We start from the raw sequence: 24,440 nt of genomic DNA, 5'->3' as shown, positions 1-24,440 counted from the left end.
CTTGCTGTAGCATTTCCTCACCAGACTTTTACAAGAAGGCAGTACATGTTGACTAAATGCTTTATGTTTTTCTACAAATACTGTACTAGCAAAATACAGTAATTATTTCAGTACAGTAACATGCTGTATAGGTTTGTAGCGTAGGACCAATAGGCTATACCATATAGCCTAGGTATATAGTAGGCTATAACATCCAGGTTTGTGTAAATGCACACTATGATGTTTGCACAACAACAAGATCATCTAACAATGCATTTCTCAGAATTCATCATTAAGTGATACATAACTATATAGTATTTTCAGTTTGACTTTACCGCCAGAGAACCTATAAGCCATAAATGATAGCAAACTTGAGATGTAGAGAATAAAGGGAATTGCAAGAAATTAAATGAGTTTGGCTTGGATTTTATCCATTTTCTCGTTAAACTAGCTCACCCTGAGAGCTAACCTGATCTCATCAGGGCAAGACACTGGACATACCCCATGATGTGTATACATAGAGAAAACAGAATTAGTTTCAAAGAATGTTGACATCAAGACATGGGTGACTGACATAAAAACTCTTGGGGAAAAAAAATGCTTTTTGAGATGGAGTCTTGCTCTGTCACCCAGGCTGGAGTGCAGTGGTGTGATCTTGGCTCACTGCACCCTCCACCTCCTGGGTTCAAATGATTCTCAGGCCTCAGCCTCCCAAGTAGCTGGGATTACAGGCTTGCACCACTACACCTGGCTAATTTTTTTCTATTTTTAGTAGACAGGGTTTTGCCATGTTGGCCAGGCTTGAACTCCTGGCCTCAAGTGATCCTCCTACCTTGGCCTCCAAAAGTGCTGGGATTATAGGCATGAGCCACCATGCCCAGCCCATAGTGTTGTTTTTTTTTTTAAAAAAACCTTTAAACATATACTTGGCTCATTGAAGTTATAAATATCCAAAAGAAACAAGTATGGCAGTCATTCTTATCCCTGGGAGATGCATTCTGAGATACTCAGTGGATGCCTGTAACCAAGAATAGTACTGAACCTATTTGCCATCACATGGAACATGTTTCTATTCAGGTCTTTCTTTTTTTTCGAAATGGAGTCTCACTCTGTCACCCAGGCTGGAGTGCAGTGGCACGATCTTGGCTCACTGCAACCTCCGCCTCCCGGGTTCAAGTGATTCTCCTGTTTCAGCCTCCCTAGTAGCTGGGATTACAGGCACCTGCCACTACATCTGGCTAATTTTTGTATTCTTAGTAGAGACAGGGTTTCATCACGTTGGCCAGGCTGGTCTCAAACTCCTGACCCCAGGTGATCCTCCTGCCTCAGCCTCCTAAAGTACTGAGATTACAGACGTGAGCCACCACGCGTAGCCTTTGTTCAGGTCTTTCACTCACACATTTAAAGCCTATTCCATCTTAACTAAGCACTTATCACACGCGGTGGCTATAATGAGATATATCAGCAAAATTAGCATAATTTTTTTTCCTTCTTCATAATTTCTCAGCTAAGAGATTTATTCTTACCATAGATCTTAGCAACCACAGCACACAATTTTTTCCTTTCCTTTACATTAAGTTGAGAACTTTCAACCTTTTAGGAAGTACTTTACAGCTTCTCTTTGGCACATCTACATTGCCAGCATCACTACTCTTGTGCTTTGGGGCCATTAGTAAATAAAATAAAGGTTACTTAAACACAAGCACTCCAACAGTCAATCTGGTAACAGAGATGACTATTAAGTGACTACGGAGTGGGCAGTGCAGACAGCCTCTATATGCTGACAAAGAGATCATTCGTGTCTCCATGGAGCAAGTGGGACCTCAGGAGATTTTATCACGCTACTCAGAAAGGCATGCAATCTGAAACTTATGAACTGTTTATTTCTGGAATTTTCCATTTAATATTTTTGAACTACAGTTGACTGCAGGTAACTGAAACTTCAGAAAGAGAAATTGCAGATAAGGGAGGACTACTGTACTCTTTACAAACTCTTCCAATTTTTGGAAAAGTCAAACTGAAAACCCCTAAGAAACTATCCACATTCTGCTTTGTAGAGGCAAAGTGGAAGTACAAAACTAAAGGAAATGTCACCGAACATCTCATTTTCTTTCTTGGATTTAATTAAATCAAGAGTCAAGCCTCATCATTTAGTTTACACTTCCCCAGAAAACAAAATAAACAAAACTGGGCTATCAGTGCAAAAAGAAACCTACTTTGCCAATGAGTGTTCTAGTTCCAGCAAGTGTTTGAAAGCCTTCTTGCCTTCTGGTCTCCTTTTCTATAATATTTTGGCCAGGAAAGGAGCTGAGGCATGTCCCTTGATACAATTCTTTGTTGCATCAGACAGATTTAATTCTACTTCAGCGCTTTAAAAAGATGGGTAGAAAGATGTCAACTTGATGATTTAAAGGGTGGGTGACTCTAGAATCTCTTTAGGTACTTTTAATCATTTAGTTTAGTTATATATTTTTTAAAAAAACTCCTTGATATTTAACTTAATACCTTCTTCTTTTTTTTTTTTTTTTGTCTCTAATCTTTTTGTTTTGTTTTGTTTTTTAGACGAAGTCTCACTCTGTCACCCAGGCTGGAGTGCAGCAGTGTGATCGTGGCTCACTCCAACCTCCGCCTCCTGGGTTCAGGTGATTCTTGTGCCTCAGCCTCCCAAGTAGCTGGGATTATAGATGTATGTCACCATGCCCGACTAATTTTCTGTTTTTTTGTTTTGTGTTTTTGGTTTTTTTTTCAGACAGAGTCCCGCTCTGTTGCTGAGACTGGAGTGCAATGGTGCGATCTTGGCTCACTGCAACCTCCACCTCCCGGGCTCAAGCAGTTCTAATGTCTCAGCCTCCCAAGTAGCTGGGATTACAGGGACGTGCCACCACACCTGGCTGATTCCTGTATTTTTTAGTAGAGATGGGGTTTCACCATGTTGGCCAGGCTAGTCTTGTACTCCTAACCTCAGGTGATCCACCCACTCGGCCTCCCAAAGTGCTGGGATTACAGGCATGAGCCACCGCGCTCGGCCTAATTTTCTGTATTTTTAGTAGAGATGGGGTTTTGCCATGTTGGCCAGGCTGGTTTCGAACTCCTGACCTCAGGTGATCCACCTGCCTCAGCCTCCCAAAGTGCTGAGATTACAGATGTGAGCCACTGCACCTGGCCTTGTCTCTATTCTTACTGACAGATGAGAATAATTATCATAGTTCTTTATATTTCCCTTTTTCTTTCTGATTGAACAAATCTAGTTAACCTCAATATTTTTTTCTTGAAGACTGAAATATAAACAGTGACTGAAATATAAATCAGTTACTGTTATCCTCTGAATCATACCTAATTTACCTTTAGATAATTGACACTCAGGCTTCTTAAAATGTAACAATTTTTTTTTTTTTTTGAGATGGAGTTTTGCTCTTGTCACCCTGTAGTGTAATGGCATGAGACTGGAGTGCAATGGCATGATCTCAGCTCACTGCAACCTCTGCCTCCTGGGTTCAAGTGATTCTCCTGCCTCAGTCTCCCCAGTAGCTGGAATTACAGGCATGTGCCTCCACGTCTGGCTAATTTTGTATTTTTAGCAGAGACAGGGTTTTGCCATGTTGACCAGGCTGGTCTCGAACTCCTGACCTCAGGTGATCTACCTGCCTTGGCCTCTCAAAGTGGTGGGATTACAGGTGTAAGCCATCGTGCCCAGCCAAAATGTAACAATTTTATTGGTTATTTGATAAGCACGTGAACCCCAACTTATAAACAAGATCATCCTACAGACTGGAATTCTATTAGATGATACCTTTTCAGTGTCCTTGTCTTATATTCTGGAGTTGGCTGCTTCTTTCTTCTACAAATTAGTTTTTGCTTTTTTTGACATGACAGCTCCTTTCCCCCCTTATCCCTCTCAAATTAAAATTAACCATAATCTTTCAAATAATTTTCTAATACCTTTCAGTTTTGACTGACATCCTACCTGCTACAGTCATTAAGAAATCAATGAATATATTAACTGGAATTGGATTTGGCACCTATCTCCAAGGAACTCAACAGTTCTCAGTAGCCTTAGATGAAATTTTTAATAATCTTAAAAGAGAATTTTAAAAACCAACTCTATATTCTTGTCACTTTTAAGCCTGTTTTTTGAGTTCCCAAATAAAGAAAAAAGGATAGAATGAGAAAAAAAAAAAGACCCAAATTAAAAAAGCATTAAAATAGCTACAAAATGCAGCAGCTAATAATTCTTGTGATTAAATATAATTAAATGGCTAGTTTAGGTAGTATCTTGCAAGTACAAAAGAACAGTGTATTTCTTCACAGTCATAAGATTTGAGTGGCAAAGAAACTGGTAAAAGATGATTCTGAAGAAGGCAGACTGTACATATTCCAGAAATGTGGTCTTTTTCTGTCTCTAAAATTCAGAAAATTTTATTTTTCTTTAGAGTCCCAAATAAATCAGGCACAGAAATGCCATTTCAGACTAAAAGTAATAACTTAATCAGACAAAGAACAGAAATAGTGTAAATAGTTCGGTCTGAAAGACAGTGTGAAGTAGACTCAAGTTGGAATCCTACTTCTCCCATATAATAGTCCTGTGACTTTTACCTCTTTGTGTTTCAGTTTCTACATCCAGAACATGGGTAAAATATCACTAAACCTGACAGGGTTGTTGAGAATTAAAATAAAGAAGGCATATAAAGTGCCTGGCTCATAGTAGGTACTCAATAAATGATCATGAACTTATCCCTTTTCTCTGACCCCTCTGGAAATTAAGTTTGACAGATAAATAGCACTCTCTTCACTTTCAAAGCTACTGTGATGAGAAAAAGACAGAAATAACTAAATGTAACAATAAATCTCCTGGATCTGAAGTTTTAAAGTAGGTAAGTAATGAAATGAAACTAGTGAGAGATGGATAGAAAGAATGGTGGAATTATAAAACCCATACAAAAGTTATTAAGATACTATGAATCATTTCTGTTTTCCTCTTGGCTGTGATGATGATATTATATTTCATACTCAATGAGTGGAGAAATTACCTAACCTTAGAAAAGTAAAATTAAAAGTGTTTCATAAAAACAAAAATTGCTGCCATTTTCCAGATGTTTTATCAGAAAACAATTTCAAAATGAAAGTAAGGCCTTTCCATCACCCACGTGAGATGACCTATTTATATGCCCGCCACCGTCCTAGGTGGCGGTGGGTATCAATGGGAAGGTGAACACACTTATTAAAGGCACAGTGCATGCCAGGTGGTGTTAGGTATGAAATATTTTATTAGTTTGCTAAGGCTCCCATAGCAAAATACTACAGACTGGGACTTTTTCTCATAGTTCTGGAGGCTATACGAGTGTAAGTTCAAGGGGCCAGCAGGGTTGGTTTCCTCTGAGGCTTCTCTCCTTAGCATACAGATGACTGCCCTGCCTGCCTCTTCACGTGATTGTCTCTCGGGTCTTTTTGTTGTGCCCAAATTTCTTCTTCTTATAAGGACACCAATCAGGTTGGATTAGGGCCCACTCTCACCCCTCATTTAATGCAATCACCTCTTTAAAGACCTTATCTCCAAGTAAAGTCATATTCTGAGATACTGGGAGTTGGGACATCAACATAGGAATTTTGGAATTTTGAGGGGATACAATTCAGCCCATTACAAACATCATCTCACTTAACCATTGCCCTGTTTTACAAATGAGGAGCCAGGCTATGAAAGAATAAATAACCCATCAAATGTCACATAGCCAGTAAGTGGTGGAACCACAATTTTAACCAAGACCTCATTAGCACTAAAGCCTATACTCTTGCTGCTAGTCACGCTTCCTCAAAGAAGTACAAATGTAGTTGGGAAGACACAGTACTGACTGATGAAATTTTACATAAGGAGGTCATCAATAAGAAGGTACTTAGTCTACTGGACGTCTTGGTCCATTTTCTGCTGGTATAAAAGAATACCACAGATTGGATAATTGATAAAGAATAAGTTTATTTGGCTCTTGGTTTTGCAGGCTGGGAAGTCCAAGAGCATGGCACCAATATCTGGCAGGGGTCCTTTCATGGTGGATGGGCAAGCAAGCATGTAAGACAGAGGGTAAATGGGGGCCAAACTTATCCTTTTACCAGGAGCCCACTACCACAGTAATAGCCACTTTCATGATAATGACATTAATGCATTTATGATAGCAGAGCCCTCATGACCTAATCACCTCTTAAAGGCCCTGCCTCTTAACAGTGATATAACAGCAATTAAATTTCCAATACATGAACTTTGGTTGGGGGTGGTGTATAATGAAACCATAGCACTAGACTTATGCCATTATATGGAAAGAATGGATTCAGTATTACTAGCCACTTACAGAACACTTACTACATGTTAGGCGGCATTCTTTCACAAGAGTCTATTGGTCTCCTCACATGAGGAACTGCTGACTGGCAAACAGGAACAGTCTTGGCACATCTTGGCCCAAAGTCTACAAATAGTCCCACATCAATGTCAAACAAAAGAGAGCCTTCTAGAGTATCTTAGATATGACTGTCTTTTACATCTCTTTTCTTCTGCATTTGGGTGTAGGCCATGTGTAGGAACATATGTATGAAACTCCTAATCTGCTTTATAGTATTTTCCCTCATGGACATTCTACGCAATATGTTTTTTTTTTTTTTTTGAGACAGAATCTCGCTCTGTCATCAGGCTGGAGTGCAGTGGCACAATCTTGGCTTACTGCAACCTCCACCTCGTTGGTTCATGATTTCCCTGCCTCATCCTCCTGAGTATCTGGGACTACAGGCAGGCGCCACCATGCCCGGCTAGTTTTTTGTATTATTAGTAGAGATGGGGTTTCACCACGTTGGTCAGGATGGTCTCAATCTCCTGCCCTCATGATCCACCCACTTCGGCCTCCCAAAGTGCTGGGATTACAGGCATGTGCCAACCGTGCCCAGCCTTCTACGCAATATGTTAGTGGGCTTTCAACTCTATAGCATCTCAGTATGCAAGACAAAAGTCCTATGCTCTGCTTCTCTAGGCTCTCAATTGTGTTTCTTTTTTTTTTTTTTTTTGAGACGGAGTCTTGCTCTGTCACCCAGGCTGGAGTGCAGTGGCTGGATCTCAGCTCACTGCAAACTCCGCCTCCCGGGTTTACGCCATTCTCCTGCCTCAGCCACCTCGCCTGGCTAGTTTTTTGTATTTTTTAGTAGAGACGGGATTTCACCGTGTTAGCGAGGATGGTCTCGATCTCCTGACCTCGTGATCCACCTGTCTCGGCCTCCCAAAGTGCTGGGATTACAGGCTTGAGCCACCGCGCCTGGCCCTCATTTGTGTTTCTAGGAATAAGTGATGGTTTAGATTGTGGTCAAGCTGGCACCCGCTCAACCCTCTGGTTGACCCTGTATTGTTTTTGCTAAAAGTTTTTTTGTTTTTATTTATTTATTTATTTATTTATTTTTTTGTTTTTGTTTTTGCTAAAAGTATTACCCTAGCTTGTGCTTCTTTAACTACATTTTTTGGCCCTACACTCTGTTTAATTGTAATTATATAATTAATAAGGTAAATCACTTACATTCCCAGATTATGTTACAAATACTCCCAGTGAAGACCAGTCTGGGTATATATGCGTACTAGGGAGGCAAGGCATATGACTTGAACCCTAGTACATACTAACCCTTATACAAACATTGTTAGATGAGGTCTACTTCTTTCTTCTATACTCTGAGGAGTATATTGGAATATTCTCATAAGAATGTAAACTTCACAAAGGTAAGCACTATGCCTTTGTGTGTGTGTGTGTGTATTGTAACATATCTAGTATATTTTATATATAAAAATACCCAATATAAATCAGTGAACAAAATAAAATTCACTGCCTCAGAAGTATCTATTTTCCCTAGGGTAAAAATAGTAATGTTACCATTTCCAAATAAAGCTCTGGAAGCATAACACTTAAATGCTATTGGACATACATTTTCTTCATTCTGTGAAGTTATATTTTGAACTCCATGATCTGCTACAGTTTACTGTGGCAAGGTAGCTGGCAAAAAACAACAGTACTGTGGTTATTCTGAAGATGGAGCCCTCTATGTACAACTAGACAAAAGGAAAACTTCACTAACTAGAATATTTAGAAACTGAGGTATTACGATTAATTTATGACTAATTTTCTGGTTTACTGAGAGCTGATCAGATAATGTCTTTTGCTTCTATTATTGTTGAAATCTTTTCAAGTGATTTTCTAGGCTGATGTGTCACATTCTTCTGCATGCAATGAAGAAAAAACCCTTTAAAGTCTAAGCACTTAACTTTTCCTGATACTTACTTAGCCTTGAGCTTTTCACTAGACAGAGAAAGCTATCTATCCAGCTGTGCGAAGGAAGTTAGAATAGGGAAGCTGTGTTTGGTTCATGTAAAGGTACTGAATAAAAGAAAATCCTATACAATATTTACTTAAGAAAAACAAAAAAGAAAAAAAGGAATAGGGAAGCTGCAAAGCTTTTCAACATGGCAAACATTTACTGACCTTAGACTTTAAGTGAAACAATGCATAACAAAACCAATTTTACCACAGGCTAATTGATAAAGATGAGAGTTAATTTTCTATGGCATATTTCTGGTCACAAAAACATCACCATGGCTGGGCGTGGTGGCTCACACCTGTAATCCCAGCACTTTGGGAGGCCGAGGTGGGCAGATCACCTGAGGCTGAGAGTTCAAGTCCAGCCTGGCCAACATGGTAAAGCCCCGACTGTACTAAAAATACAAAAATTAGCTGGGCATGGTGGGGCACGCCTGTGATCCCAGCTACTCAGGAGGCTGAGGCAGGAGAATCACTTGAACCTGGGAGGTGGAGGCTGCAGTAAGCGGAGATTGTGCCACTGCACTCCAGCTTGGGAGAGAGAGCAAGACTCCATCTCAAAACAAAAACAAAAGCATCACCAAATTCTAAATTAAGGACCCAAAACACTTCTAGTAGTAAACACTGAAATAAATGTGAGCTATATATAGATCTAAGAAAGATTGATAAAAACAAGTAAGATAGTCATTCACCCAATTTTTAGTGAGTTATTAGATGTCGGTGGTCATAATGGTGGTGGGTTAAATCAAGAAATAAATGTTTGCAAAGTGAAAATTGTAATAAGTACCTCCTCCTACCATGAAGTTCAAACATAAACAATAACCAATATGGCAGGCTCACTGAGAGCTTTTGAACTGCATTGTTTATCATCTACTTTATGAGTTTTTATTTCACAATAATTTGCATTCTTTCATTTTCTAACATGCTTATTCCAGTTCAGGATGGAGGATGATCAGAGACTGTCCTGGCTGCTCTGGGTGCAAAGCAGGAACCCAAACCAGACAAGATACCGTTCCATCTAAGGGCACACACCCACTCACTTAGACTGGGACCATTTAGACACGCCAGTGCACTGAACATGTACATCTCTGGGATATGAGAGGAAACTGGAGTACTCAGGGAAACTCAAGCAGACAGGGAACTCCGCACAGACAGAGGCTCTAGGGGGAAATCGATTTGTTCCCGTTCATCGATGTTACAACAAAACGACATTGAACGAAACAACACAATTGAGACAAGTGGGTGGAAAAGCTGAAATCATATATAAGAACCTTGGGGAAACATTGGAAAGCAGATACAGAAGTAACATATATAGTTTAAAAACAACATAGCACCTTTCTCCAATATTTTCACCTGTTTTAGTTACAGTATTTAATGTTTCGAAATTCCAAATAATATTAAGGTAGGGCGTGTGTTAAAAGAAAAAGAGGCTGGGTGTGGTGGCTCACACTTGTAATCCCAGCACTATGGGAGGCCAAGGCAGGAGGATCATGTGAGGTCAGGAGTTCAAGACCAGTCTGGCCAACATGGTGAAACTGCATCTCTACTAAAAATACAAAATTAGCCAGGTGTGGTGGCACATGCCTGTAATTTCAGCTACTTGGGAGGCTGAGGCAGGAGAATTGCTTGAACCTGGGATGTGGAGGTTGCAGTGAGCCAAGATCATATCATGCCACTGCACTCCACCCTGGCTGACAAAGCAAGACTGCCTCAAAAAAAAAAAAGAAAAAATAAAGAAGAAAAAGAGGTTGGGAAACACCAGAGTAAGGGAATTTTTAAAAATGTCAAGAAATTAGAGACTAGATTTTTTGTCTCCAGACAAAAAAATACATATAGAAGGCATTTGATGAATGTTTTGAAAGGAATAAATATCCAGAATAGCAAGCTGGTCTAAACTTTAAATGGAAAAGTAAACTTGTAAATCCCCAAACACAGTAAGATACCTTTGCAACTCTCAGCAACATTGCCTTAAACAATTAAAGAGACAGGATCTCACTGTGTTGCCCAGGCTGCTCTCAAACTCCCGGGCTCAAGCGATTCTCCTACCTTAGCCTCCCAGGTAGTTGGGACTACAGGTGTGTGCCACTGTGCCTGGGTAAGCACATATATTTTATATTAAGCACACATATTTTTATTCTGACATTTTGTGTTTCCAGCTCTTACTACCTTTGCAATTATCCATCCTTCTTCATCTCCATCTTCTGGTGTCTTCCACGTGATAAACAAAAAAACAGGAATATATGCTCAGATTGAGAACTGCTGTGATCCCTGAGTTTCTTTCTCCACAAACTGAGCATACAAAGACAGCTAAGATTTTCAGTTTAGAGGTTTTTTGTTTCCGATTGAAAACCAAGTGTTTCGAAGAAACACTTCACTTCATGACATTTTCACAGAACATATTGTTTCCTATCTGCTGTCAGTTTATAAATCACTGATAAGCTCCAAACCAATCAGTTCTCACAGCTGGAGGGAAATGGAAAGAATGTCTATAGCATAGGCCCTCCTGCCCATCAGCTCCACATGTGATGGATCTGCTAAGTCTAAGGAAGACGTACCTCGAGCTTCAGAACATCATGCTGAAGTTTACGCTGAAATTCGAGGAAGTTTTTGATTGTCAGCTTTCCCTTCAGGTCAGCTCCAAAAAAGTAGGTTGTGAGGGCTGAACACAAGCCAGACTTGAGGGTGTTGCCAGTAGTCGGACGATCTCTGTGGCGCATACCCATACTGGTTTGGGAGCGAATGATGCTCTGAACCTAATACAGAATCAAACCCGCATCCAGAAAAATATTAGGAAGTGAAAAAACATAAACATAGAAAAGTAAGAATCATAACTATTGTTTACTATTTGCCTACTCTGTATTATAATTCTCTCTTTTAATGCTTACAACAATTTTTTTTTTTTTGAGACAGAGTCTCTGTCACCCAGGCTGGAGTGCAGTGGTATGAAATTAGCTCACTGCAACCTCTACCTCCCGGGTTCAAGCAATTCTCATGTCTCAGCTTCCTGAGTAGCTGGGACTACAGGTGCACATCATCAAGCCTGGCTAATTTTTTGTAGTTTAATAGAGATGGGGTTTTACCATGTCGGCCAGGCTGGTCTTGAACTCCTGACCTCAAGTCATCCTCCCACCTTGGTCTCCCAAAGTCCTGGGATTGCAGGCGTGAGCCACTGCACCCAGCCTACAATAATCTTATAGGTCCTATTATTATCCTTGTTTTACAAACAAGATTGAAGCACACAGAATTAAATAACTTGCTCAAGGTCAAATGGCTGGCAAATAGTAGAATTAGGGTTCTAACACAGGCAGCCTGACAACTTTACAATTGGGATCCTCTTAGAAAATCTCTGTTGGGAAAAGGATGAACATTTGTTTTTGAGACTCAAAAACTCTCTCACGGCTGGGCGCAATGGCTCACGCCTACAATCCCAGCACTTTGGGAGGCAGAGGTGGGTGGATCACCTGAGGACAGGAGTTTGAGACCAGCCTGGCCAACATCGTGAAACCCCATCTCTACTAAAACCACAAAAAGTAGCTGGGTGTGGTGGGGGTGCCTATGATCCCAGCTACTCAGGAGGTTGAGGCAGGAGAATCACTTGAACCAGGGAGGTGGAGATTGCAGTGAGCTGAGACTGCGCCCCTGCACTCCAGCCTAGGTGATAGAGCAAGACTCCATCTCAAAAAAAAAAAAAAAAAAAAAAAAAAAGACGGTCTTGCTCTGTCATACAGGCTGGGGTGCAATGGCACAATCATAGCTTACTGCAACTTCAAATTCCTGCGCTCAGGTGATCCTCCCACCACAGCCTCCAGAGTAGCTAGGACTATACGCACATACCACCAATCCCAGCTAATTTTTTTTCCCCCTGTAGAGAGAGGGTCTCACTATGTTGCCCAGGTTGGTTTCAAACTAGCCTCAAGTGGTCCCCCCACACCTCCACCTTCCAAAGTGCTGGGATTACAAGCACAAGTGATCATGCCCAACCCAGTTTCTTACCTTACATAATGTACCTGATACTTTCTCCCACTTCCTGGAATATTTGCCCTCTTCCTCATTTTGAGAATACAAAAAATGCTTTTTCCTATACATACAGTTTTTCTGTTTTAAAACCACGTCTGGCAATCATAACAACTGTATCTGGAGAAGTACCATGGCTCCTCAATGGCAGAAGTTATATGGAAATGTAATCTATTCCTGGGATTTAGAAGAAATTGTCACCTACTATAGTCAAAGGTATGGTACCATTTTTCCTTCTCTTATAGAAATCCTTTGGCCGAGCGCGGTGGCTCAAGCCTGTAATCCCAGCACTTTGGGAGGTCGAGACGGGCGGATCACGAGGTCAGGAGATCGAGACCATCCTGGCTAACACAGTGAAACCCCGTCTCTACTAAAAAAAATACAAAAAAACTAGCCAGGCTTGGTGGTGGGCGCTTGTAGTCCCAGCTACTCAGGAGGCTGAGGCAGGAGAATGGCGTAAAACCCGGGAGGTGGAGCTTGCAGTGAGCTGAGATCCGGCCACTGCACTCCAGCCTGGGTGACAGAGCAAGGCTCCATCTCAAAAAAAAAAAAAAAAGAAATCCTTTAAGAAAATATGTAGTCCTTGTATTCTGGAACTGCCTAGCACATAGCAGCTTTTTGGTATATGTTGAATTGCCATAATTTAGCTTCCCAGCTAGAGGCATTATAACCTAATTTATGTTGGGGAAACAGAGCAACCGTGACCTTAATGGTGTGTTCAAATAATTCATTACATTTAGAGTGAAAACAAACAAACAAAACCAACCCACCTGTTCAAAGAATAATTTTGAGAAATGACATTTTAGGTACTTCAAAAATTGGAATAGCCTCTGAGTATACTGACCAGGGCTAAGGTAACTCCAAGGCACATGAACATGTATTTTAAGTATTAATATATTTAAAGGAACTCTCCAGGACAACTTGCCTGTTCAAACTCCTCCATATCTACTTCTCCATCTCCATTCAAATCAAACATCTTGAAGGCAATTTCAAAATTTCTCTGAGGAGCTGCAGAGGAGAGAAAAAAGATATTTAGAAGGTATTGACCGAAAATAAATCCCTTTTTAAAGAAAAACAAAAGGCTAAGCACTAAAATGTAGTATCAAAGTCACCGTAAAAGTGACTGAGTCAAAGTCTCAGTAAATGGAAAATGATACTGCATTTATTGAGATCACCCTTTTACTCCTTGAAACCAAAAAAGAGTAGTACTATGGCCAGAAAGATGGCACTTGTCTATCTTTTTGTTTCAACGTTCTTTGTCTTAAATGGTTTAGCTTTGCTTTCAGAGACACCATCTTCTTAGCTATATAATATTAATGTTGTTCTGTTGTTTGAATATGGTATTACTTACCTGGACAAGAAAGTGTGTCTAGGGTGAGACATATTGCTGCAAAGTAAGAAGTTGAAACACTACCTCTTAGTCTTGTCCTCACAACAAGCCAGCTTTCTACTTTGTTATTTCTAGTCTCTTTATTGTAATTACAGTCAGGAGTTCTGGGCATGTCACCCTGCCAACATGGATAATTTCAAGTTGGCTTCTTTTATTAGTTTATTCATTATCACTACAGCTCTATGGTAAGGCAGAAAAGTGTACCGTAAGGTACTCAGCCCCCTATTTCTTTTTTATTTTTTTGAGACACAGTTTCATTCTCTTGCCCAAGCTGGAGTGCAGTAGTGCCAACTTGGTTCACTGCAACCTCTGCCTCCAGGGTTCAAGTGATTCTCACACCTCAGCCATCTGAGTAGCTAGGATTATAGGCGTGCACAACCAGGCCTGGCTAATTTTTGTATTTTTAACAGAGATGAGGTTTCACCATGTTGACCAGGCTGGTCTTGAACTCCTGACCTCAAGTGATCCACTCGTCTTGGCCTCCCCAAAGTGCTGGGGCTACAGGTGTGAGCCACCACATCTGGCCTCAGCCCCCTATTTCAATCATGTCAGCTGCATACACAAATTACTAAGTATACTTAAATGGTAAAATTAAGCTGAAGTTTAAATACCAAAATGAAAAAATGCAAAGCTTGACAAAGCTTTCCCTTAACGATGAAAGCTCTTCAAGGCTTCTTTAGTGTACCTAGATAAGTCATAATATCTTTAATATACTCTGTGCATTGGAATAAAACATAAACTCAATAGCCCTCCTCCCTTCCCATACTAAATGTTCTGGTAAAGAAAACTAAGTTGTTTACTTCCTTCCTTTGGTGCTTCAAATGTATAGAGCTCTCGAGAATAAACCAAAATAAATATTCTACGTGTCCTTATACTGTTGAATTAAAATTTCAGTTACTATCATTTACATGAAAAAAGTAAAGATTTTATGCAGAGAAAAAAGTAAAATGAACTTTGTATATTATGCATAATTGTTAGAGAGGCCATATTCCCATCCTGCTCATGAATTTGTCAACAGCAACACTTTCTGGGTTCAAATTCCATTTTCAGAGAGCTAGGCAGCTAGGCTGGAAACTCCTGGTTTTTAGTTGCCTGGGTGAATCATGTGTGTGTCAGCTTCCAGTTGTCTGCTCCACTTGACATTGACTTCCAATAGGTTTGCTTTCCTTTAGGCCACATACAGACAGGGTTTCACCATGTTAGCTAGGCTGGTCTTGAACTCCTGGCTGCAAGTGATCCTCCCACCTTGGCCTCTCAAAGTCCTGGGATTACAGGCGTGAGCCACCATGCCCAGCCTACAACTGCTGGGAAGGATGCAGCTGGGCGAATTAGTTTTGTATATTTATTATCACTTCTCCAATTTTTGCTACCTGAATGTCAAATTTTACTGAGGAGTTACTATGTGCCAGGCATCGAGCTAGATAATTGGAGGTGTTTATTATTTGACTTCATACTCTCTATCTTAAAAATTTTCATTTCTCCATTTTTTAAACAAAGGAGGATATTTGGGCTCAAAGCAGTTAAATGGCTGGCTCAAAAATCACACAGCTCCTTTTTGGCAGAACTGGGAATTGAACTTAAGTCACCACTGACTCCAAAGCCTACAAACTTTCCTTATGTTCCACGGCCTCTAATTTGAACACAGAGGTACTTAGAATGAAAAACACAGAGTCTTCATGCTGACATGATTTGACCTAAAAACTAAGCAACAAAACAAGACTCACTGGTTGTGTCAGTCTCTGTAAAAGCTGAACATTCCAATCATCTCAAGGAGATAACCAATATCACAGAAACACTGCCTGTGTTATGCTCAGGAGTTTAGACTTGACTGTAGTAAATGGAAGATCCACAGGCAACATTAAACTCTCAGATAGATTTGTCATGGGTTTTTGGTTTTTGGGACAGGGTCTTGTTCTATTACCTAGGCTAGAATGCAGTGGCCCAGTCATAGCTCAATGCAACCTTAAACTTCTGGGCTCAAGCAATCCTGCCTCAGCCTCTGGAATAGCTAGGACTACAGGTGCGTGCCACCAAGCCTGGATAATTTTTCTATGTTTTGTGGAGATGTGGTCTCACCATTGCCCAGGCTGGTCTTAAACTCCTGGCCTCAAATGATCCTCCTGCCTCAGCCCCCCAAAGTGCTAGGATTATAGGTGTGAGCCACAGCACCCAGCTGGTTTGTCATATGTTTTTTAAAAATTCTGATTATAAATCTCTTCAGCAGAAATGTCCTCTCTTATTCTCCTTATTGTGTCACACTTGGCCCACTTCACTCATATATGTTATTTGCCTAATTCCTGTAGATATTTGAGAATGTAACAATGGCAGAAAATATGAAGCCACTGAAGGTTTTAAGCAGGAGAGTGACACTATCAAGCAATTATAAAGGACTTCTCCAGCTACTGTGTGAAGAATGAGTTGGAAAATAAATGCCAGCTTCAGAGAAGATCAGAAGCTCTTATAAATGCTGAAAATGTGAACTGCGGTGATGGCAGTGGTAATGGAGAGGAGGGAACACATTTGAGATACCTGAAGAAGGCAGAAATTATAGAACTTAATGATTAGTTAGCTGTCATGAGTTGAGTGAAAAGAAATGACAGCATGACGGGCTCAGACTACTGTGTAGCTTGCATGGCATGAAGAAAGAGAGCAAATAGATGTAAAAAGTTTGAGAAATAAAATGAGTTTGGATGGGATCTGCTAAATTCAAGGGGTCTCAGCTTATGCAGATGAAGATGTTCAGGAGACAGTTGGAAATATGGGTCTAAAGCTCAGCAGAGAGAGGTCTAAGCTGGGATTTATGGGCATACAAGTGGCTAGCTGCAAAGAACCTGAAATGAAGTTGCCCATGCAGAACTGAGGAGTGAGGAGAAGGTCAAGAAAAGGGTAGAGTGCAGGTGGAAGTCCATGTTTAAAGTGCAATGAAAAGGAAAGGAGGCAGTGACAGAGGAAGCGGCATCACAGTATCACAAGGAATACAGTCCAAATTAATAGAAATAGGAAGACATTTGGTAAGAGCCAAGTCAGTATGCTCCCATAGACGAATTAAAGCAGTATCCCCATTCCCTCTCTCCACAATTACAGAGGTGACACAGACCTGCTTACAACTTCAGCTTTATCAGGATCTTGTAGTCTTACTGTCCTGTGAGTTCCATGAAGGCACGTGCCCAGATCATTTAAATGACTGAATGAGTTATTCTAGCAAATTATGGTTAATATCACCTCCTACAACTAAGGTTAAATACATTATACCAAACAAAGTATACCCTGTAATGCTTGAGGTTTCTCTGTCTTTTTATCCTGGTATAGTTACTCTCAGAGTACTGGCTTTTTGCAGAGCGACTGAGAGTGCTTGTTAAAGTACATGCGCTGACACCACAGAGGCCATGCACCTGTACTCGGGCCACTGCTGAGGCAAGCTGGGCTGCAGCCTTGGACATGCTCACTTAGGCCTTACCAGACTCTCAGGGCCCGTCTTTCTAGAAAGAGCTCTCAGCTTGTTCAATCTTCATCTGCCAATCATGTCAAAGCATACGGGACAAACTAGCCAAAAACAAGCTTGCTTTAAGTGAAACATGCTACACAGAATATGATGTCAAGCGATTCTCTTGTAAACTTATTTGTCTCCTCTCAAATCTAGGCTTCAGGGCAATTTTTAAAACTAGCTGTTCTGGAAAGCTTTATGGCATCCTGCATTTATTCTAACTCATAACCTGTTTCCATAGAAAGGTTCTGAAAGATGAATTCTGGTTTTTTGAGGTTTTTTTTTGAGATTGAGTCTCGCTCTATTGCCCAGGCTGGAGTGCAGTGGCATGATCTTGGCTCACTGCAGCCTTCGCCTCCTAGGTTTAAGTGATTCTTGTGCCTCAGTCTCCCAAGTAGCTGGGATTACAGGAGCACACCACCACCCCCAGCTAATTTTTGTATTTTTAGTAGAGACGGGGTTTCACCATGTTGGCCAGGCTGGTCTTGAACTCCTGACCTCAAGTGATCCACCCGCCTCGGCCTCCCAAAGTGCTGGGATTACAGGCGTGAGCCACTGCACCAGCCTGAAAGAGGAATTCTTTTGAATGCTAGGCTACTTAGAGTGAAGAGTGAGGCTTTGCCCCCTGCTGAAACAGCATAATTGACTTTCTACACGATTTCCAAAATGGTCTCAACCAGTGTTGGACCTGATTAGAACAATAAGACCCTACACAAAGTTTATTACTGTACACCTTTCACTTAGGTTTCCATAACAATCTTTGCTACTAGGATACAGAGCTATATTAGGTCTGTTCTGGTTACAAGTCTGTTTCCATAATATTATTCCACCATTGACAATCATGATAATAATAACAACTCTACACTGTTTCCTGAAGCACATTTTTTCTACTTTGTTTTAGTAAAGAGAAAAAAATATCTTTTTCTATGTGTAATGGGTCGTATAATCAGATAAACACTAGCTGTCCTGAGACTTTCATTGGTTGATTTCATGGCTTTTTCCTCTCACTGTTCTTTAATAGAAAATGCATAAGGAATAGTACAGGTAGGAATGGTTGAACTAAAGTTCTAATTCCGGCTTTTCCAATAACCTAATGAGTCATTTGCTGCCTTAAATTATTTTTTGGTAGCACTGATGGAATGACGAAAAAATGAATAGGTTAGATTCTAAACAAGTTTCTTATTTTCTATTGGTTTGATTCTCCTATCAAAGAATTCCTGTCTGTCCCGTTCCTGTTTTAGAATGCTAGAGGATAAATGAGGTAACTGATATGCAATACCAGGGAAATCTGAGTTTTGAAAAAAACTTCAGGATATGTTCCTCTATTCAATGATGAACTTTCCACTGAATTTGTAAGGATGATCACACAGCCTCTGATTATTTCTGAGGGGGAGGTCACCACTTCTGAGGTGTAAACGTTGTTGACCATATTAAATGAGCTGTTTTTTTTTTCCCTCAGGCACAGTCCAAATCTACTCTGTGTAGCTCCTAAAAACTGTCATAGTTTAATCTTCTAGAGAAATAAGAAATATATCTGCTTCCTCATTTATGTGATGGCCCTCTGAATACATATAAACTTTATCATGTCTCTACAAAAGCTTCTTAGAACTTACTTCCAAAACTTCAACACCATAATAGCCCTCTTCTGGGGGGTACTTTAAATGGTCAATACCCCCCAAAAATGCACTACCATAAATACAGTTAATTTTGGACATGACATCTTTTCCAGAAATAGGAGGACGGGGCCGGGCGTGGTGGCTCACACCTGTAATTCCAGCACTTTGGTAGGCTGAGGCTGGCGGATCACCTGAGGTCAGGAGTTTGACAAGCCTGACCAACATGGTGAAACCCTGTTTCTACTAAAAACACAAAAATTAGCTGGGTGTGGTGGTGGGCACCTGCAATCCCAGCTACTCAGGAGGCTGAGGCAGCAGAATTGCTTGAATCTGGGAGGCAGAGGTTGCAGTGAGCTGAGATTGCGCCATTGTACTCCAGCCTGGAAAACAAGAGTGAAACTCTGTCTCAAACACACACACACACACACACACACACACACACACACACACACACACACACAGGCTGGGTGTAGTGGCACACGCCTGTAATCCCAGCACTTTGGGAGGCCGAGGTGGGCAGATCACGAGGTCAGGAGTTCGAGATCAGCCTGGCCAACATAGTGAAACCTCATCTCTACCAAAAATACAAAAATTAGCCAGGCATGGTGGTATGTGCCTGTAGTCTCAGCTACTTGGGAGGCTGAGGCAGACGAATTGCTTGAACCTGGGAGGTGGAGGCTGCAGTGAGCCAAGATCGAGTCCCTGCACTCCAGCTTGGGCAACAGAGTAAGACTTCATCTCAAACAAACAAACAAAAAAAAAAAAAAAAAAAAAGAAAGAAAGAAAGAAAGAAATAGCAAGACTGTTTCTTTGCAAACCAATGGACTAGCATTATTATGAGGTATTAGTGTCTTGCTTTCTATATAACATTAGGGTTGGAGAACGGAGAAGAAAACTTTGTAAGATTAGATTTCCCCCCACCCCCCAAAAAATGCCCCTCCCTCCATCCTTCTGAATACTTCAAGGTATGATGGCTAGGCTCAGTCTGAAGGAAATCTTTCTGCCTCTCCCACAGAGTGGGAAAATGTTTCCATGGTATGATATGTTGCAGTTGTAGCATAGCATCTCCACGGGATGATTTAGTTTCAGAAAAGAAAAAAAAAAAGATTATTTTATATTATTGATATGTTATTATATTACTAAGACTATTGGCTGGGCGTGGTGGCTCACGCCTGTAATCCCAGCACTTTGGGAGGCCGAGGCGGGTGGATTCCAAGGTCAGGAGTTCAAGACCAGCCTGACCAACATGGCAATACCCTATTTCTACTAAAAGTATAAAAATTAGCTGTGCGTGGTGATGTGTGCCTGTAATCCCAGCTACTCAGGAGGTTGAGGCAGGAAAATTGCTTGAACCCATGAGGCGGAGGTTGCAATGAGCCTAGATTGTGCCACTGCATTCCAGCCTGGGCGACAGAGCAAGACTACGTCTCAAAACAAAACAAAACAAAAAAACGAATATTATATTATCATCTTAAACACACTTAAGCAACAGCAGACCAATTTTCTTTTTATAAACCTAATTGGCTTGTTGAAGTCTGATTTCATTTCTGGTAGTAACTATTTTACCAGTATTCTGAAAATCTGTTAGCCTTTTCTGCATTTTTAAAGTTTCATGGTAAGTGCCATGTTAACACTTATAGCTAACAGAATGATGAAAGAAATGCACAAAGTCGAGAATATTCCTTTTTATAATATAATGTACTTATATTAAGAGGTGGGTCTATTTGTTTTTTTTTTTTTTTTTTGAGACGGAGTCTCGCTCTGTCACCCAGGCTGGAGTGCAGTGGCGCGATCTCAGCTCATTGCAAGCTCTGCCTCCTGGGTTCACACCATTCTCCTGCTTCAGCCTCTCAAGTAGCTGGGACCAAAGGCACCCGCCATCACGCCCGGCTAATTTTTTGTTTTTAGTAGAGATGGGGTTTCACCCTGTTAGCCAGGATGGCCTCTATCTCCTGACTTTTTGATCTGCCCGCCTCGGCCTCCCAAAGCGCTGGGATTACAGGCATGAGCCAGTGCGCCTGGCCAAGAGGTGGGTTTTACTATGATGCCCAGGCTGGAGTGCAGTAGCTATTCACAGGTGCATTTGTAGCACACTGCAGCCTTGAATTCCTGGCCTCAAATGATCCTCCTGCCTCACCTTCCCAAGTAGCTGGGTCTACATGTGCCTGCCACCATTGTGCCTGGCTAAAGTTACATGTTTTACATTTAATTTTTACACATAGGTAACTGTGTAGTAAAGGCATATTTGGCCGGTCGTGGTGGCTCATGCTTATAATCCTAGCACTTTGGGAGGCCAAGGTGGGAGGATTACTTGAGGCCTGGAGTTCAACACCAGCCTGGGCAACACAGGGAGACCCTGTTTCTAATAAAATAAAAAAAAATTACACAAATATGTACATATATACATCATACACATGCACACACACACACGCACACACACAGAGGCATATTTATGTCAGACAGGGCATAATGGGACTAATACCCGCCGTTAATAAATTTAACTGTTACCCTTTCTGCTGCAACTCACAAGCACTAAAGTCAGGCTTGCCCTCATTTTTCCTTTGCATAATTATCTATTGGCTAAAACATCCATCATTAATCCTGAAACCTGAGGTCAATGGAGATGAAGAGAGTAACTATGGCATTTTGCCCTGGAATCAGGCAAATACCTTTTTTTTTTTTTGAGACAAGATCTTGCTCTGTCACCCAGGCTGAAGTGCAGTGGTGCAACCATAGCTCACTGTAACCTTGAGCTCCTGGGCTCAAACAATTCTCCCGCCTAAATCTCTTAAGTAGCTAGGACGACAGGCATATGCCACCAGGTCCAGTCAATTTTTTAACTTTATTTTTTATAGAGATGGGATCTAGCTATGTTGCTCAGGCTGGTCTCGAACTCCTGGGCTCAAACCATCTTCCCACTTTGACCTCCCAAAGTACTGGGATTACAGGGATGAGCCACTGTGCCTAGCTTAGGCAAATACTTATTCCTGAAATGGCAGGATCTGAAATGACAAAAAAATAAAAAATTCATATGGAGCCAGCTGGCTGCCCAGACAGAACCTGGGCTTCAGGGTGTAGTTGCCCAGGCAGCCAGAGACTGTGGTGGTTGTGGGCTGAAGCCAGCAAAAAGGATATCAATCAGTCCACTTCAGATTGAGACTCAATCTGGGTGTGTGCCCCCTGCCCTGGTGGCATGTGACCCAATCCTGGCCAGCCCCAGCATCATCCTCCCTGAGCCTGAGACATGGTTCTTCATCTGAGGCATTATGAAGGCCACAGAGTCTTCCTCATGAGCAGCATCCCTCCTGGAAGCAGCCAGCTGGGGCTCTCTTGGTGGTAGAGATGGAGAGAAGCAGAGCTACTGCTGTCACTCTGCAGTGCCTGTGGGAGTTTAAAGGCCGGTTGAAGTCTTTGGTTCCCTGAATAGCACCTTAGATTTCCTTGTATCCAGAACAGAGTTCATGCCCTTTACACTGTATTTATATATATAATATAAATATATACATAACATATATTTTATTTTTATTTTATTTTATTTATTTATTTATTTATTTTTTTTGAGACGGAGTCTTGCTGTATCACCCAGGCTGGAGTGCAGTGGCCGGATCTCAGCTCACTGCAAGCTCCGCCTCCCGGGTTTTTACGCCATTCTCCTGCCTCAGCCTCCCAAGTAGCCAGGACTACAGGCGCCCGCCACCTCGCCCGGCTAGTTTTTTGTATTTTTTAATAGAGACGGGGTTTCACCGTGTTAGCCAGGATGGTCTCGAACTCTTGACCTCGTAATCCGCCCGTCTCGGCCTCCCAAAGTGCTGGGATTACAGGCTTGAGCCACCGCGCCCGGCCAACATATATTTTATATGTAATTTATATATATATATTTTTTACAGAGTCTTGCTCTGTCGCACGGGTTGAAGTGCAGTGGCGTGATTTTGGCTCACTGCAACCTCCGCCTCCCGTGTTCAAGCGATTCTCCTGCCTCTGCCTCTCGAGTAGCTGGGATTATAGGCATGCGCCACCATGCCTGGCTAATTTTTGTATTTTTAGTAGAGACGGGGTTTCACTATATTGCCCAGGCTGGTCTCAAGCTCCTGACCTCAAGCGATCCGCCCACCTTGGCCTCCCACAGTGCTGGGATTACAGGCATGAATCACCATGCCTGGCCCCTTTTCCCTAATTCTAAAGTAAAACAGAAAGAGGGCAGTTATCTCGGGGAGCCACCGGGTCCTTTTAGCCATGAAGGCAGTGAAACTGCCCCACTTCTAGGAGACCCCAGTTGGGGCCAGCAATAGCCTCAATAACCATAATAGCCAGAAGCAGATGGCTGGAGGGGGTCTTGCTTGGCTGGCTCCTGGTCTTCCAGCGTCTGGTCAATGTGTGGCTTCTGTGCCTTCTGTCTGTGTTGCCAGTGGTGCTGGGAGGACGGCTGGGCTCCAGTGCCACTGTCTGGGGGCTGCAGGTCAACAGCACCTAGAATGCTTCATCCCAATGGCTGCTTGCTCTCCAAGCCCTGAGGCAGAAAAGCAGCTGGAACAGGAGATCTACCACATTATCCAGATGATGATTCAGGACTTTGGGTAATTCTGATACTGCTTAGTAAGCCAGCCACTGAGCAAGCATGGAGGAAGCATGGAGGCCATGAAAGGGCTGGTTCAGGAACTTAGGAGGAGGATGGGCATGGTGGGACAGTCATGTGCTTGCCCAGAGGATTGTGATTCTGTGGTTGTCACCCGCAGAGCCATACTCAGGCAAAGAAGGCCACTGCAGGGAAGTGGAGTGATACAGTAGAACCCTGGGAGGCTTATTGCTGGGCTACTGCTGGGCTTCTGCCCCACATCCTGCTGTGCACAGCCCCAGTACTGAAGTCACTTATCGTGGATTTGTTGCTTCAGAAAAACAACAAAAAACAAAAAACCCACATAGACTATAATTGGTTACAAAGGACACTGTGTTATTCAATAAAATTAAAATCGATGTTCTTTCTTCTGGTTGTGCTAGAATTATAATTTAAAACACTGTTAACAATGTTTTGATTGTACCATAAGTTTTAGTTTCAGACCATTTAGTGATTTAACATGCTCAAACAAGAGTAAATTAGACTATTCCCTAAATATGTTTTCTGTGGTTGTGCAGCTGTATACTCCCATTAAACTGCACTACAGGGGGACCAGACTACATAATGTACAACAGCATTCTGTCGTTTCATAAAATGGTAAGAAGTTTTCATGGCTAACTTCCGGAATACAATATCCAGAAATTTCCTTAGTGGGAGAACAAGACAATAAGGCAATCTGAAGTAGCTAAAATTAATGATATATAAATGCATTACTCTAGTTCTTTTTAGCCCTGCTCCTTTAACGCAGAATTGAAAAAAATTCTCCTGGTGAAATGATGAATGCCAAGGACAAAAAACAGTAATAATAATAATCCTCAGTCATTCAGGAGGAAAAGAAATTAGTTATCAGGAAGAAGAAAGTATTAGGTTGTATCATAATTCTCCACAACACTTGAAAACTACAGAGCAAGTTCCAAAGAGTCTTGAGGGACAACAACCGTAATCTAAGAATTCCATAAAAGCAAAGTCAGGCTATGTGCAGTGGCTCATGCCTGCAATCTTAGCACTTTGGGAG

At 41.6% G+C, this 24,440-nt stretch overlaps 1 protein-coding gene across 2 annotated transcripts in view; it reads right to left on the bottom strand.

The window, feature by feature from the left end:
• The window catches only part of MICU1 (mitochondrial calcium uptake 1), a 262,263-nt gene that overhangs the window by 86,764 nt on the left and 151,059 nt on the right, over positions 1-24,440 (bottom strand). For both annotated transcript variants that reach the window (XM_007963109.3, XM_038009080.2), the window contains 2 exons: positions 13,249-13,331; positions 10,865-11,062 (listed from right to left, as the gene is read on the bottom strand). In XM_007963109.3, the coding sequence (XP_007961300.1) occupies positions 10,865-11,062; positions 13,249-13,331 (281 nt within the window). The remainder of the gene's footprint in view (positions 1-10,864; positions 11,063-13,248; positions 13,332-24,440) is intronic.

This window comes from Chlorocebus sabaeus, chromosome 9, assembly GCF_047675955.1.
Source record: "Chlorocebus sabaeus isolate Y175 chromosome 9, mChlSab1.0.hap1, whole genome shotgun sequence".
Taxonomy (NCBI): Eukaryota; Metazoa; Chordata; class Mammalia; order Primates; family Cercopithecidae; genus Chlorocebus; species Chlorocebus sabaeus.
The sequence above is the reverse complement of the archived record's forward strand: the minus strand, read 5'-3'. Positions and strand labels throughout refer to the sequence as shown.